The sequence below is a fragment of the Trichoderma reesei genome, assembly GCF_000167675.1.
Source record: "Trichoderma reesei QM6a unplaced genomic scaffold TRIREscaffold_38, whole genome shotgun sequence".
In the NCBI taxonomy this organism is placed as follows: Eukaryota; Fungi; Ascomycota; class Sordariomycetes; order Hypocreales; family Hypocreaceae; genus Trichoderma; species Trichoderma reesei.
Genome location: NW_006711185.1, coordinates 84,393 through 100,221, shown reverse-complemented (window position 1 = coordinate 100,221; position 15,829 = coordinate 84,393). Strand labels below are relative to the sequence as shown.

Here is a 15,829-nt window from a genome sequence, read left to right as displayed (position 1 = left end):
ACCAGTTGATACTGAATGGGCCTAGTGAGGAAGATAACCCGAGGCATGCGGCTCATTGTTTCGAATACCTTCGAAACAGCATTCTATGCAATCTCGATATGACATTAGAAGGGTCCATGTCAACGCCGGACGACAAGGAAAGAGGGCAGCCTCATGTTTGCCGCAATCGGGAAGAGGCCATTGCCTGGATTGAGGCCCGGAGGATGGATGATGCACAAGACATTGTTGGTCCATAGACGCTGCCAAGTAGAGAAGCATTTTGATAAGACGACCAAGGAAAAGATTGTAAAAACAGCAAACCAAGAAGAGTAAAAAAATAAATAAAAATGAATCGTCAAAAACATACAACAGCCGGTGTTCGCCAATGGTCACCCACTTGACTACTAATCTGCCGGTTAGTGGCTTGTCTATGGGGGAGCAGACGAGACCCCGAATATTCCGCTACCTGTGGTCGTATGTGCTTGGGTTAGTGCTAAAGTGACTTATAAATGTGGTTCATGGTAAAACACTGCAACACAGGTCTTTTTGTCCCCTCTTTCGATATATTTTCTCTGGCCGGCTTGGGCACTGCTTCCATCAAATTTTCACTCAAGAGGAGAGTTATCAGATCCGACATGGTACGATACACGACGACTACCTATGTCATCACCTCCGACCAGATGGTGCTCCAGTATGCCAACTGCTCCTTTCGCCAGTCATCCTTTTCGATCCAGCTAGCACCAGCCCTGAAGACGATATTTTGCGGCTTTGAGGCATCATATCTTGGCCAGACCGGCTTATTCTGAAGACCGTGATTATTCGGGGTCTGGTCGTGAATGAACGACACCCAAGAGCGGGACACGTAGTTGGCCAACTCCGACAGAATCGGATACGGCCCAATCCAGTTGACATTCTTATCCGGATTGTCGAATACATGGACAATCTCACTGTAGTGCGTGACAAACACAGGCGCGGTGGTGGTGACGTCGACCTCTTTCATGTCCCACGGCGCCTGGTCGAAGCGGTACGTGTAAATCGGGTGCTTGCTGCGCTGGCTATGGCTCACGGCATAGGCACGACGACCGGCGTGGATGTTCAGATCGCCAGTGATTGCAGCGCCGCGCTTGTACTGGACGCCCTGGTCTGCGAAACGCTCGGGGCCGGTGCCAAAGGGACAGCCCTGGATGGGATCATCGGGATAGAGGCGGAGGACGTTGGAGACAATCTCGTCACTGAGGCCATTGGCGAGATGAGCCACGAGAGACGCAATGTCGCTATCGTTATTGAGGGTTCCTCTAGGTGTGAAGAATTCGGCTGTGCCCTCGTCCGTATTGGATCCCATAATGAGGGCGACATCCGCAATCTGACCTTTTGCGATGGAGATTGATGGAGGTTGCGTTACAAATCTCCCGTCAATGTACGGCTTGAACTGGAAGCCGTTGATGGCGTTAAAGAACTTGAGGTAAGGAACGGTGCGGAGGCAGGCCAGGGAGTCTGCGGCGGTGTTGCAGCCGACCGTTGTCGTGATGTTGTCGTACCACCCTTGGTATGTCAGATTCAGCGTCTCGACGGTATTCACTTGCGTCAGTAGTCAGCGAATCATCAACATCTCCCTCACATGTGTACACGCCAGCCAGACAAGACTCACTCGTAGCACCAAGCAAGCTCGAGCTTTCCAAAATGGCACTCCTGAAGAGGCCATTATTCTTCCCCCCAAAAGCCACCAGATGGTATCCAGCCGAGGAGCCTCCCGCGCTCTCACCAGCAATAGTGACCTTGGTGGGATCACCGCCGAACGCGCGGATGTTCTCAGACACCCACTCCATTGCCAGCCGCTGGTCGAAGAGGGCAATGTTGCCTACGCCCGCTGCCGCGACCTCTTTGGAGGCTAGCAGGCCAAAAGCCCCTGTGCGATAGTTGGGCACAACGGCAATGATGGGCTTCTTCATCTCCATCGAGTTGCGCACCATGAAGGACGTGTTGTAGCGCGGGTCGGCTGACCCGCCTGCCTTGAAACCACCGCCGTATATCCAGAAGAAGACGGGGAGGTTGTCTCCTGGCTTGACATTGGCAGGCCTTACTATGTCAAGGGTGAGGCAGTTCTCGCTCATTGTGAGGCCGTCGGCGAAGCCCTGGGCAAAGGGTTTGTCGAAGCCGGGGCACGAGTCGGATCGAACAGTGGCATTACGGGAGCCCCTCCATGACTGGTTGTACGGCACTGGGTAGCGCAGCCTTAGATCTCCTAATGGAGGTATTGCAAAGGGTATGCCATAAAAGGCCTCTTGGTTAAAGGACTCGAGACTGAGACCAGTATAAGTCCCATTCACAGTGTGAGCCGAGGGGGCGTTCTGGTGGTGGACGGCTGCGGCACTTGCAGGAGACAGGCTGCTCAGGAGAAGGAGAGCCAAGGCGCACACGCCTATCGACCAGTGTCCAGACATCTTTGGCTTATAACTAGGGATGTGTCAAAGCATCCTATCACCGGCCTCAAGTGCCCTTGCAGATACCGTGTAAGCCGTCGACAAACAGCGGCTCTTATATAGCCACGATGCTTGCAGAAAGACACTTGCTTCCGGGGAGTTACATGAGCTACACACCCATCTCCAAGATACCAAATGTTCATCTCCGCATTGTCGGATTGGTATCCAGGAACATGAAGATGAAGCCGCCGGCCAAAGTCTCCCCGGACTGCCCCGGATTCCCCCCCGGACGATGTGCTCCCCACACCTTGACCCCATGCTGGTCAGCTTTAGCCTCGCGACCTAAACTGGAACTCCCCGGATTCTCCCCCGGAGGCGTCCCGGCCTTTCTGCATTCACATCCACACCTCTGAGGCTGCAAGAATGTTCGGATCGACAGGTCAAATGTGCTTTATTGAGGCCTGCTAGTTTGTCTATTCTCTATGTGTCAAGTGTTTGGGTGGTGAGATTCCGGCCCGAGGATCCAGACCATGGGTAGGTATTACAGCGGAAATACCTCCTTCTACCCACGTGGTAGTGGTTCGCGGATCTCGGCCGTGTCTGCAGATGTCGGTTGAACGCCTGAATGCTCCACGGATCAACTAGTGTAACGCAACACACCTCCGTCGACCAATTGAAGAACATTCGAGCAGTCTTCCAGACTCACAGGCTTTGACATTCACAACAGAATATGTTCCGTCTTCAACATTTCCTCAGTGAGAGAACGATGAAACGCCCAGTCACAACGTCGCCACTCCGGGACTCATACCCAGAGCAGCCATAATATAACATTCAGAGACTTGGTCACGAATTCAGTTTCCCAACTTCTTAGATTCAGCGGTTAAGAACAGGTTTTGGCAATTGACAATGACTACCTCAAAGCCGCTTACACATGTGAATAGCAGCTGTGATCCGAGCAGATGCATCCTCCCAACAGACCTCGAGTGCCGAAGGCTTTGAGAAGGCAAGAGTCGTCATGGCTTCTGGGGGTTCCATACTTTTCTAGATCAAGCAGCAGAGGTTATCCAGTTGTGGGCGTAGGTAACGTAACAAGCGAGGGACTGCTGGCATGCGAAGGCAGGTATGCAGTTCTAGAAGAGCTATAAGAGTGTAGATTGTGCGACGACAGGCGCAATCTAGAGGTTGGGACCACATCGCACAAGCGGGTTTTCCATTATCTGAGAAATAGCTAAACAAAAAGATGTTTAACCAGCCTTTATTCTTCTTCTAGCAATTGTACGAGATCAGAATGGTTCGCAAGAGACGTTGGTCGCGTCCGCTTCACAACACTCTCTCAAAGTACCAGACCGGGTGGCTATTAAAAAGACCATCAGACCAATATGCCAAGATGTCATATTATGCAACTATCATAATTCAGCCATCACTAAAGACTATGCTTCTACTTCCGAGGGTGCCCAACCATACAACCATACTGGCGCCATCGCTCACTCCTCAGCCATTGTTCCATCTCCGGTGCCGGGAGAGCAAACTTCATGCTTCTTAGCTCGCTATCCTCGCCTTTCTGGCAGCTTTGGCTCTCCTCACCGAGCCTAAGTCCATCCCTAGTGACTACTGGAGATTTCCACGAACTATGAACAGCCTTGATGAAACTCTCAGTCAAATGAGTCGTAGGACACCGCATAACAACCCCGAGGTCAGTCACGACTCTGATGCTTTACTCGACGGGCTCAACCGTACAGCTAGTGCCTCGGGACTGATCACTGCGCTCTCGCTTTACACCCTCAAATGCCTTGTCCGTCGCTAGTTCGGATTTGTGCCTTCTCAAGGTCGGGACAGGCGTTGTAAGCGCAGCAGCGGTGGCTGTATCTGCCACACAGATAGACCATTCCACGATTGAGATGGAGATAGAGCTGACTTAGATCAAGAGGTGGCGTACATACCACTTCTGTGTCTTCTTTTCGAGATGCAATCAGATAAAGCTATAGAGTTGACAGCTCACAACTGATTATCTTGAAGAGGCGGAGGGGCGTTTGTTGTAAGTAGGTCCATTGTGCCATAGGAGGTCAAGGTCTTATTGTTACAATAGCTAGGAGCAGAGCGAGGACTCTTGTCGGTGTTCTGGATGAATTCTCACAGGGGGAAACCACGGCCTATCCTTCGCTGGTCTGCCTCTACACCCTCTGGCCTTGAGACGGTAGCTTTTCATCCTCATCACGCAACATGCTCCATGTACTTCTATTATAGGATACGGAATATGTATCAATCAACACAATGGCCATGAATAACCAAGTCTATCCGACCCATTTCATCTGATTTTCCGTTACTTGATAAATCGATACTTGACAACTACGAAGCATGGTGTATGCTCACACAGCTCAGAGGAGCTGAAGCAGTACTCAAAGCTTTCCAAAGTATATTGGTAGACCACCCATATGGAGCTACATAACCTAATCGGACGGCCTCAGGTGATGCCCTTGGAAAAACTTGATTTGCTCATCTTACACATGGAAACCCAATGCTCCGATGGCTTACATCTGGGATCCTTGGCCGAAGCCATATGTTCTGCATATCCAATGGAAATTGCCTGATCGACTTGACCGTTAAGCCTCTGACCAACGTTGCATTCCACCCTCCACAGCCGAATCGAAAGGTCGGGCACGCCACCTCTGGCAGCCAAAACCTGAGCTGTCAAATACCAAACGCACAGTACGATGAACAAACTTTTTCCAAAATATAACCCGTAGAGTGCAAAGGCAGGACACACATTGAAAGCGTTCCAGAGGATCACAAACATCATGTGAGGGTAGGTAGGCAAAGCCTCATTCCAACGGCCAAGACATGGCTGACAATGTTCTGGGCTTTCGGTGACGATTCCTCTAGGATGAAAGGATTGGCCAAGTCAATATCAATGCAAGTTTTTGAAGCCATTTGTGAATTCAGACAGCCCATCTCGAATGCCATTCTCGTATTCTGGCGCTAGAACGTCGCACAACATGCCCTAACGAAGCAGTTTCGAGGCTCAGACTCGGAGCGTGCGGCTGACTTTGCTCGCAGCTGACAGCTCTTGAGGCTGCTAGTGAATAAGCCAACTAAATTTGGTTTGCTGGAATAGCTGCTTACGGAATTGGATGATGGAAAAGATGCTCTCTCTAGCTCGACGTCATCTTCTCAGCCGTTCCACTAGCTTGACATCGTCCGTTGACGGGATGTTCATGGTAACTTGGGAGAGAAGATTACCCAGTGAGTCTCACGCAGCTTCGAGAGTTGCTGTCAAGGAGAAATTACCATATCGTATATAATTCGAAGCTCTCGTGAGGATACGGGATAAAGCTGCATGTGATGCTGGATACCGCGTGGACGGGGCGGGACGCCGGGATGTCGGGTCTCCGGGACTAAAATGACATCCTGACGACATCCGCACCGCCCCCGGATGAACACGTTCAGCCTGGTAAAGGTGAGCTTGGAAGCGTCGGGAAAATGACGTTTATGGGGTAAGCGAACGCCGTGGCGTCCAAAGCCACAGCTAGCTCGAGGATTGAAGGATGCGAGACGTTTGGAGATGGAGTCAGCCCAGACTCAGCTTATAGCACTTACAAGCATGCCGGAAGGAGTACGAACCTACCTATGTAGCTATAATAATAACACCAAAAGAGAAAACTTCCGACATCTGGTATAGGTAGTATAGTGCTGGGTTACACCATTATGACAATGGACAAAAGTCAATATATTTATAGTGTTTACTTTGAACAATAATAGATATTCATGTGATGAAGCGATCTATATAAACGGCTCTTCGTCTCAGCTTTCAATCATTCTTTCACTAAACTGACAACAGTACAACAAGCACCCAAGCACCATAAAAGCAACCCATTTCACATCTTTCAACCTAAAGTCAATTCCAAAACCCTCACCTTCGCCAAAATGCGCTTCTCCGTCGCCTCCGCCCTCTCCCTCTTTGCTTTGACGGCCTCTGCCGCTCCCAGCACTCGCGACGTTGGCACCGTCCAAGTCCAGTTTGCCAATGACCAGACTGGAGCAAACGGCAACGCCCGTATCCCCCTTGATGGCCGTCCCGTGAATCTTGGACAGGCCTACGGACACACCAACCTGGAGAAGGACGGCACCCTCTTCGTCACCAGCCTGTTCTTCACCGCCGACTTCCAGAACGTGGAGTGCATCGTCCTGAGGGACTTCACTACCAAGGTTGCCGACATTACCAACCCTACCCGCGACTTTCAGACCTTTTCTCAGAAGCCCGTGGACTGGCAGAACCGCTTCACAATCAGCTGCAAGAAGCACTCTTAAGCTTATCTTCAAGCCGGGTAGTTCTAATCTGGTGGAGAACTTGATGAGACGTGAAGGATATCAGGGGGTTATAAGTTTGGTTGATTGATATCTTTGTATGGAGGAACCGCGACCTGGCCTAGCACAAATGGCCTATACAGTAACTGCTTACTTATGCATCTCGGTAGAATGTGAAGATGTGCCAGCAATATACAGACATTCCTTATTCTTGAGAGTTGTACAGTTCCCTGTGCCGCATAGTGCAAGATTGATGAGCAGCTTGATTTCTATTTCGCATCTGACTACGCTCCATCTGTTGGAGCCCATATGCCAAAACCGAAGTAACGGGAATATAGCTTAACGGGTAATTCTTGTCGGTCACATACAAACATTCAAATGCAACACCATGGGTATTCAATACTCGAAATCCGAGTCAAAGGCAACATCGCATTGCAATTCTTAGAGCCAGCTCAAGGTCCTAATTAGACACAGTTTGCTGCACGCCGCCTTGCCCTCCCCATCCCTCCACAGCGATAACTTGGTAATTCATAGTCCCCAGGTTCATCCCCAGCGACTTCCAGGCATTGAAGTGATTCGCAACAGTCACCGTGCCACTCGATCTCTTGGAGTTCCGGATCGAAATGTACTAGTTGAACGTCGCCGTGCCGACGATGGAAGGCTCGTTCACGCGCGTGTTCTCCCAGATCGTGTAGCTCGATCCGTCGCTGGTGACGCTGCCCTTCACCGTGCCGCCAGAGGAAAAGCCAAAGTTGTCTTCCACGACATAGTACTCGACAAGGGGGTTAGTGCTCCAGCCGTAGACAGAGAGCAGGCCGACGCCACTGCCGACGCCAAAGTTGCCGCTGAAATTGATGGGACTACAAACATCGAACATATCAGTATACAATGATGCAAAGGGGGGGAGAAGCAAATGGTCTCCTACGCAGATCCACCAGGGTTCCAGCCCACGCCCACGACAAAGTCATTGGGATAAGACCAGTTGACTGCAAAGCCGGTGTTCGAGTGCGTGTAAACAACATCTCCGCCGGTGGTGTAGTCTTGGTTGTAGTTTATGGCCGCACGACGGACAGCATTGTGTCCTCCCAGAACAAAGTTGTTGGGTCCGCGTTCAGTTATGTTTGCGTTGATGGATTCCTCCAAAGGGCCCATGAGCTGGCGATACCAACCAAGGCAACGACAAGAGAGGAGAAGCTAACCATCGTGAAGTACTTCAAGTCGAGGTTTGTCGAGATTGTATTATTGACCCAGAGCCTGAAATCTAGAATAGAATAGCTTGAGCTTATATAGTAATCGCGCCAACGGATGGTTGTGAGGCATCAACACATTGACTGACGTTGAAAGAGAAGCCCAAGCATTCTTCTCTTGGAGTTTTGCCTAAAGACAGCAGACGCATGGTCTTCGGCACACAAGTGCCGAACATGATTAACACCCACCCATCTGAAAACGACTATTCTCGAGGTATTGGGAAGCGATGCATCCCGCTAATACTGTTCCACTGTCGTCAAGCGGATCTGGGGTGCAGCCGGCTAAGTATACGATTTAGCCTGCTGATTGCATTGTCTATTTTCGGAGCTGCGGAACGACATTCTTACAGGCGCCCGTATGAGATGCTTCAACATCAAGACGTTTTCTCACATTATAGGACCACGGTTAGGCATATGGTCAAGGTTATGCACTCAATCTGCGGGGTCTTCATGTCGATATGCATGGGGATTGGTCTCTTACTCAATGCTGTGTTTAGCCAGTATAGCTATAGAGGACAACCTCAGGGTGTTTTGGGTATATTCAGAGAAAGGATATTAACGTCATATTCAATGAGACAACACCTCTGAAATATTTGGCTTTCTTTGTTCCAAGCTCTATTCGTGTAAAGTTAAACTCTCAACAAGCGATGTCGTACTCGAGCTCAGAGAAACCCGTGCCATCAAACGAGCTCGATGAAATTCTGACAACCAAGTGCACCCGTATCATAACGGCCTTAGGTAGATGGAGAAACGATTCCTCATCTTCATCCTTTTTCTCGTTGCATGTTGGTCCCATAGAGTAAGGTACTCAGGATCCAGGCAGCTCTCGCGTTAAGCTTAAGAAGATTTCTCTCCCTAGCCCTCAACCTCGGACTCTTGCCATGCCGAAGAAGCGCCTTGAGTCTATACCAAGTCCACACTCTTCATCATTGACGGACTAGGGCATCTTGACCGGATGACGACTTTTAAGGGGGCCTTTATTGCCTGAATGCAGAGACATTAGCCGGATTCTGTACATATATAGCATGTTGCAAAGGTTGAGTTAAAAGTAGAACTTCATGCTATCATTCACGCCTAGCTTAGGATCAAACAACAACGCCTCGCTGCTTAACAACACTGCTCTGTGGCTCTCCAACATAATGCCTAAAAGATCCCATGTGAATTGAGGGTGCACAACATAATTAGTCATTCCCGGATTATCAGCATTGCGAGGAGATGGACAAAAGGACAGTAGGGTGATATCCGCTTGAGACTCGATCAAGGCACTTTGACCGGCAAGGCAATTGCTCCATCGCCATCCGTAACTAGCATCACACATCTCCAAAAACACAGCTGTAAGGTGCCACAAATGGCAGAGGGTAGACTGGCGAGATCCCGATTATTCCGCTGCCCCGGGCCATGTACGCCCGATGATCTTCAAGGTCGATACTCCAATGCCTTGAGAGAACGGAATTCAGAAACACTCCCATCACACCAATAATTTTGATAGTTCCCTTGTCTGTGACTTCATATAGCAATGAAATGGAACTCGAGTGAAAGTCTCGTGAGTTGAAGTCATATCTAGTGGGCGATGACTTGCACGGGGTGGGCATAATCGTATGTATCATGAGCCTACTTGGGCTTGTATCCGTACAAGGACTGATGTTGTTGAAGCGACAAATGTGGTTCTACCGCCAGTCACCAGGTCAAAACATCAACTGCATCTATGAAGCCCCCCAGATACCCCCCAAGACCACTCCAGGCTCAGCGGCTCAATTATATCTCTCCCCCTTTGAAGTGAGACTCCAAACTCCGCCTGTGATGACCCCCGGCACTACCCTAGAAAACAAAAACAAAAAAAAAAAAATCATCACCATCTCCACCTGTAAAACCACCTCACCCAAAACATCGGATCTAGCCCCGAAGCCCCAGTGGACCCTTGAACTTTCCTGAACCCCGGCTTCACACGTGGCCTCACCCATTCCTCTCATTCGATTTGACCCCCTTCCGCTTCCCCTTCCGCTTCCCCTTCCCCGAGAAAGAATCACGATTGGATCGCCCATTTATTGTTTCTATGCATCGAGTTGCAACGTGCGCCAAGGGCTACCCCAGGAAAGCTCTCCCAAGACCAAGGGAGGCCATGCTGAGTAAAGTCGACGATAAAAGGGCGCTTTGCATTTAAAGTTATCGATCAGACATCGTGGGGTGGCAACGTCATCTTGATCATTCTGGTAACTGTGGAGCTGGATCTCACAACCGCAGAAGCGGCTTGTCAACCACAAAGAGAACATTTGTACACGAAAGAAACACAAGTAATAGGGAGGACACAGGACAACGTGGAATTTTTCGGTAATCAAGTGCGTAACAGCCAGTGAACCCGTGGTATCTGAATTATTGTAATCGGTTATACCCTAACCTTCGGTCGTCCAAGCATAGCGATAATACATTGCAATTAAGCATAACATCATAACAACGAGAAAAGAAAGAGAAAAAAAAAAGAGTATGCCGCAACCCGTTCGAAATCAACGTGCTAAATCATGTGGAGTTGTAGTCGGTCTCCGGTAGATTCACGCACTTCGTACATGCCGATGTGACCGTCCAGATCACCCACATTCAAGAATTTCCCGTCGGCAGAGAAAGAGAGCTCCGACACGCGGGATAGATCGTCAAACTGTTCAAAGCCCGGACGAGGAGTGTAGTCAATGGCCAGGGCCTCTGGGTCGGGCCAGCTCCAGACCTCCTTGCCCGTCATGACATCTAAAATGACGATGCTGCCGCGGGCGCCAATGTTGGCTCCAGTTGCGTGGCAGTAGGCCACAAACCGGCAATCAGGAGACAGGCAGGATGTGGTATTGGGGATGCCAAATGTTCGGGTCGAGTTGGCAGCAAGATCCCAGACCAGGACGTAACGGTACGGGACTGTGACGGGGGTGAGGTTGTAGCCCGATCCGCCATTGGTAGCGGGCACGGCGCGGAAAGTCGCAGGGATCCAGATGGATACGACGGCGCTTCCGTAGGTGACCATGTCGCAGGGGATGGCCGTGTCCAGCTCTTTGTGTTGCCATGGCCTGGCCACACGGTACGGCTTGTTCGAGCCGCCCTCGGTGGTATCCCACGCGACGAGAAGCGTCTCTTTCTCGGGCGGCGGGTGGCCTTGACGTGGGGGGCGGGGTCCAGCTGCAAGGGCCAGCAGAGGGCTTGTCTTGGAGAGAGCAAGCTCTGGGTACTGGGGCACGAATGGCAGATCGACCTTGTTGAGGTCAATGGTACGCGACTTGACAAAGGGCTTCTTCTCAGGCGTCGCCCTGTAAATGTCAATCAGCCCCTTCTCGCCAGCGTAGATGGCTAGAGAGCTGAGAGCGCCGTCGTAGGACTCTATCTGGGCCGAGGTCCACCGATCAGCATCGTCAATCGTCTGCAAACACTTCTTCTTGGCCCAGTTCCAGATCTCAATGTATCTGCCAAAGCGAGTGGCAATGGCAATGAGATTTGTCGGCTCTGAAAGAATGGCGTGGCTGCGAATGAGATACTCGCGGGAGCGGGACTGCGCGGCGGTGTAGGAGGAAAACTTGATGACTTGCTGAACGGTGCCTCCCGCCGTGGACCAGACCTTGATGATGTTGTTTCCATGCTTGGTCGCCATGGTGGCGAGGCTGGATGACATGTCTAGATAATGAACGGGGCCATTCTTTTTGTCGTCCGATTGGAGAAGCTTCCAGAAGACGACCTCAGCGGGCCGGGACGATTTGCGCGGCGGAGGGAGCATTTCAGATGGATCCGGAGGCTTGTAGAAATTGGTAGGAACCCTGCTGCGGCGAGGGGGCGGTGAGAAGCTGACAGTGGTGGCATCAGGCGTGGATGTGGTCGCGGAGATTTGAGAGGAGCGATGAGTGCTGATGGATGATCTGTCTGAGGAATCGCGGGAGGGCACGCGGTGAGTGGCTGACTTGGGTGTGGGCAGAGCCGGTAGGGGCTTGGATGGAGCGGGATAGAGGCTGTATCCGGGCTGGTAGTAGTTGGATGAGGCGTTGGATGATTTGCGTTGCGAATTTACCGACTCGCGTCGAATGCTTTGGGCCTGATCTCTGGATGGCGGCCGACGGGGGAGGGATCCCCTCGAGTCCCTCTGCATGGGCATATGATATTCGTCGACCACATCATCGCTCTCCTCCAGCCATTGGGCGACGGCGTGGCCCTTGGACGGCGGAGGCACCGCGAAGTCGCGGGTCGACGCATGGTAGCGTGGCTCTGTGTTCATGTTGTCTGCGAACCCTTGGACGGCTGTGTCTGGTTCAAAGGATGATGGGGCATTGTGCCGTGGAGAGATGGGTGTATCATCAGTGTCAATGCGACGCAGGGTCTCTCTATTTATAAGAAAAAAAGGCGAACGAGCATTAGCCTCATGGATCCCTCTGGTTCGAATAGGCACTGTAGGCTACTGCCTTTGGTTCGCCCAGAATGGTCGAGCCCCCCGGGTTCGAGTCCAAAACTAACGGAAAGGGGGGGTCAAAGCAGACTCACGCTATCCGATCCAGATCTGTAGCATATGGCGGAGACTCCATGATGGCTGGGGGGGAGGAATTGCTTCAGCCAGTGGAACCTGATAATAGCGGATAAACAGACCGAGGTGGTGTAGAGGAGAGAGAATGTGGCCGTTTCCCCGCGGGGTCAGAAATCAGGAGATATACGAAGATGTACGGAGGAGCATGTGAGAAGTGATTCGACGAGTTGGGCGACAGGGAGTCGGGAGAAAGGCCTTGTCGCTTGTCGAGTTGGATGGAAGGGGGAGGATGGAGGAGCTGAGAGCAGGAGAAGCGACGGTGGTAATGGTCGACAAGGGTACGCTCTCAAGCGCGCAGACAGGGACAAGCAGCTGGGCCACAGGTCGCCTCTGGGTGTTCTCGAAGGCGAGCCGTCTGCAGTCCCGGGAGGTTTTTCCAAGTTGAAAATAAAATAAGAAGAGAGCTTCTCGGGTCGGTGGCTAGGCCAGCTGCGGACTGGGAGATCCGATAGCTTGGGGAAAAAAACCGGACCGAGAGAAGCATCCTCCGCCTGAGGGCGTTGGTAGCGTCGTGTGCGAGCACTTGGGACACACGATGCCCTCGTACTTGGATAGAAACGGAGGCATGATGGAGACGCTACGGGATCCATGTCCAATTTGTAGGAGCACTAGCATTGTCGTGCCTCGTGAATACCAGAAGAGTACCTCCGTACCTGAAATGTGGCAGCCTGTTGGCGAGCTCGAAAGAAAGGTGGTCTCACGCACTAAAGCTGGCGGTCCTGGGGAAGAGATTTTGACCCTCATCCTCAGACCCTCCGGTCGGGGCCCCAATTTCGCTGGACAAGACGCCACAGCGCCACTGGTTGCGACCATGGCCCAATTGGCCGGTGGAAGGGTTGCGTACTTTTTTGATAGGTGCGAGCTGAGCTTTTGCGGGACTATCTCGGACCCCCCCTGAAGGGTCTTGGACCCGTGGCGGCTTGTTGATCCGGGTCTGTCTGCATATCGTGTGTGCGACTTGTTACCCGATGAGGGAGTCGAGTCCATGCGGTATGCCTCATTTGTGCGGTGCCAGCCGTCCCAAGTGCAGGCTCCGTGCAGCAGTTGGTTGCCCTGGTGTGTACGGAGTGTGCACAAACTGCGTAGTATACTACTACCTGCCTCGACGCGAGTCTGGATCTGGAGTGCCGGTGTATGAGAGGTATGCCAGTGGTTGCTGCTACCTCATCCACGGCCAGACTTGTAGTCTCCGGGGGCTTGATATGCGAACCCATGCAGATGCAGAACCCGGTAGGTCGTATGCCATGGACGCACCTCATGTTGCAACGTGCGGCTGCATGTCTCTCTGCCACGAACTGCTTGATGTTTCAGGGTCTGCCACATGTACATGTAGTTGCTGGCGTCGGTCCCGGAAGGGTGGAAGGGCGGGAGCGCGCCCGGCGCGAGAAAAACGCTCGCATGGGCATGAAGCATTCTATGCTCGAAACAACCAATTTTGCCATGCAAACGACACTCGCGAACAAAATAAGACAGCGCCGAGCGAGCGAGAACGGGAACAGAGACGCAGGTACAGGGGGCACCGTGGCTGAACGTGTCTCTCCGCACCCAGGAAAAGTGAGACATGCGGCTGCGGGGTGCGATTCCGAGAGGGACCGGCCAAGCATTAACGATTCAGCCAGCCAACCAGGATGGCGAATCAGCTGCTTGTCCGGGGTTCCTCTGGCGCCGCTCCCCCAGTCGCCAGGGCGGGCCAACGAGAAGACGGATGGCTGGATAATACGGCGTTCCAAGTGGCGATGCAGTTGTGCGAGGCTGCCAGAGCAGAAGCCAGTAGCAGGTCCTCGTCATCGTGTCAGACGGCGGATTGGCGACGGCGTCGCTGTGAATGCTGTGGGCAGCATGACGGGAGGGACAGGGCGAGAGTCGCGATTTGCCGACGCCGGCTCTGCTGCTTGCTTTCGTCACGGCGACGATGTGACGATCCATCCGTCATTCATCTTCCTTCGTCGTCCTTCGCGCCCTGTGCTTTTAGCCCATCATCACCACGAGCAAGACGACGAAATTAATGCCTGGCAGCTGCTAGCGCTTGTACATACCTAGGTCCTAGCCCACCCACAGCAGTGGGCAGACAGGACGACAGCCGAGCGAAGTCCATGGGGAACAGAGGGGAGGATCCCTGCTTGTTCTTTGTTGATGCCTGGTCGAACTGGTCTTGTGTGTGCTTTTCCGAACATAGCCGACAGTCAGCCCTGCGGTGAGAGAGTGCAGAATCTCGGTAACGTGACTCGAATTTCGCTGGGGAGCGGCTTGAGTCAGTGTCAGGTCAGGCCACCTGGCCGGCGAAGGTACCAGTCCCATCAAGCTGGGGAGGCACGAGTATGGGGAACTGGGTAGCCTGTACAAGGCTGCGGTGGACGAGGCACTTTCAAGTTACCTTACCTTCTAGAGAATTTAGGTACTCAAGGTACAAGCTTGCTTTATGGAATTAAGCAATTGATTCTGCTAGGCGGCACGAAGTGGAGACGAACAAGCAATCGATTACTACAAGTATTGCTCCAGATGGTCGAGAAGAGACGCAGGAGTCCCAGCGGAAATCCTCGGTCCAAACACAAATTGAACTGGTATCACTACTACTCGCGTTTCCATTCAGATTGGCAATTGCCCTTCATTTCTCTCCTGGCCGCACCAGTATTACGTATCTGCCGCGGTTGGGAGGCTGTCGGCACCGGAACGTGGCGCTCTACCTAGGTAAGGTACCTTAGCGGGCAGCAGCTTCACATGCTTTCCTCGACTCAATCGCTATACGCGCAGCTATGCAGCAACCGCGACTAGCCCCATCAAGGTCCCCCGAAGCTCAACCCTCGCTCAACCTTTCAGGTCAGGCCATCGCCATCAAACGCAGCGGAACTCGACCTGAATCCATGCAAGGCTCCTCGCCTCTCGCCTGCAAACCCCCCCTGCACCGCTCGCAGCTCCCCCGCCAGTCCTTCCTTGGCAGCTCGATGCTGCAGAAACTAGAGCTGCACGAGCGGATTACTAGCACTAGCTGCTGATTCGAGGTGGCAGCAGGAATGGAGCTGCCCGTCTTCGCCTACGAGTACCTACACATGAGGACGCTGCGAATCCGTCGTGATGGGTGGGCGACCTGCAACTGGATCGGCTCGACCAGGCGACCTGTCAGACGCGATGCTGCATGACGGGAGCGGTGGCTGCTGCTGCTCGCGAGAGGTGGCATCGTCACCTTCGTCACCTCCGTCACAATCAGCATCACGGCTTACTGCTCGGACTGGCTGATGCGTTGTGTTCTGCTATAGGCTTCGTCTCCCTCCTTCAATGTCCGCGCCGTACCACTGAGCGGTTGTGCGCGAGTTGCTGTGCTGCTGCTGTATTACATGGACACA

The 15,829-nt window shown here is 52.5% G+C and overlaps 4 protein-coding genes across 4 annotated transcripts; 1 reads left to right on the top strand and 3 right to left on the bottom strand.

Annotated features, from left to right (window-relative positions):
• Positions 1-637: 637 nt before the first annotated feature.
• TRIREDRAFT_70631 (uncharacterized protein) lies at positions 638-2,420 on the bottom strand (the record flags this gene model as incomplete). Its single annotated transcript, XM_006969684.1, has 2 exons — positions 638-1,521; positions 1,619-2,420. The coding sequence occupies 2 exons, from the start codon at positions 2,418-2,420 to the stop codon at positions 638-640; spliced, it is 1,686 nt and encodes a 561-aa protein (XP_006969746.1).
• A 3,826-nt stretch (positions 2,421-6,246) lies between these two features.
• Positions 6,247-6,917, top strand: TRIREDRAFT_124198 (uncharacterized protein). The gene has a single exon (XM_006969696.1). It carries the CDS (start codon positions 6,321-6,323, stop codon positions 6,702-6,704), a length of 384 nt encoding a protein of 127 aa, XP_006969758.1. The 5' UTR covers positions 6,247-6,320; the 3' UTR covers positions 6,705-6,917.
• Positions 6,918-7,167: 250 nt separating this feature from the next.
• TRIREDRAFT_112392 (glycoside hydrolase family 18) lies at positions 7,168-7,895 on the bottom strand. The gene is made up of 2 exons (XM_006969683.1): positions 7,627-7,895; positions 7,168-7,561 (listed from the first exon to the last, which is right to left on the bottom strand). Exons 1-2 carry the CDS (start codon positions 7,851-7,853, stop codon positions 7,330-7,332), a joined length of 459 nt encoding a protein of 152 aa, XP_006969745.1. The 5' UTR covers positions 7,854-7,895; the 3' UTR covers positions 7,168-7,329.
• Positions 7,896-10,457: 2,562 nt separating this feature from the next.
• On the bottom strand, positions 10,458-12,185 carry TRIREDRAFT_112390 (uncharacterized protein; the record flags this gene model as incomplete). The annotated part of the gene is made up of 1 exon (XM_006969682.1): positions 10,458-12,185. One exon carries the CDS (start codon positions 12,183-12,185, stop codon positions 10,458-10,460), a length of 1,728 nt encoding a protein of 575 aa, XP_006969744.1.
• Between the last annotated feature and the right edge of the window lie 3,644 nt (positions 12,186-15,829).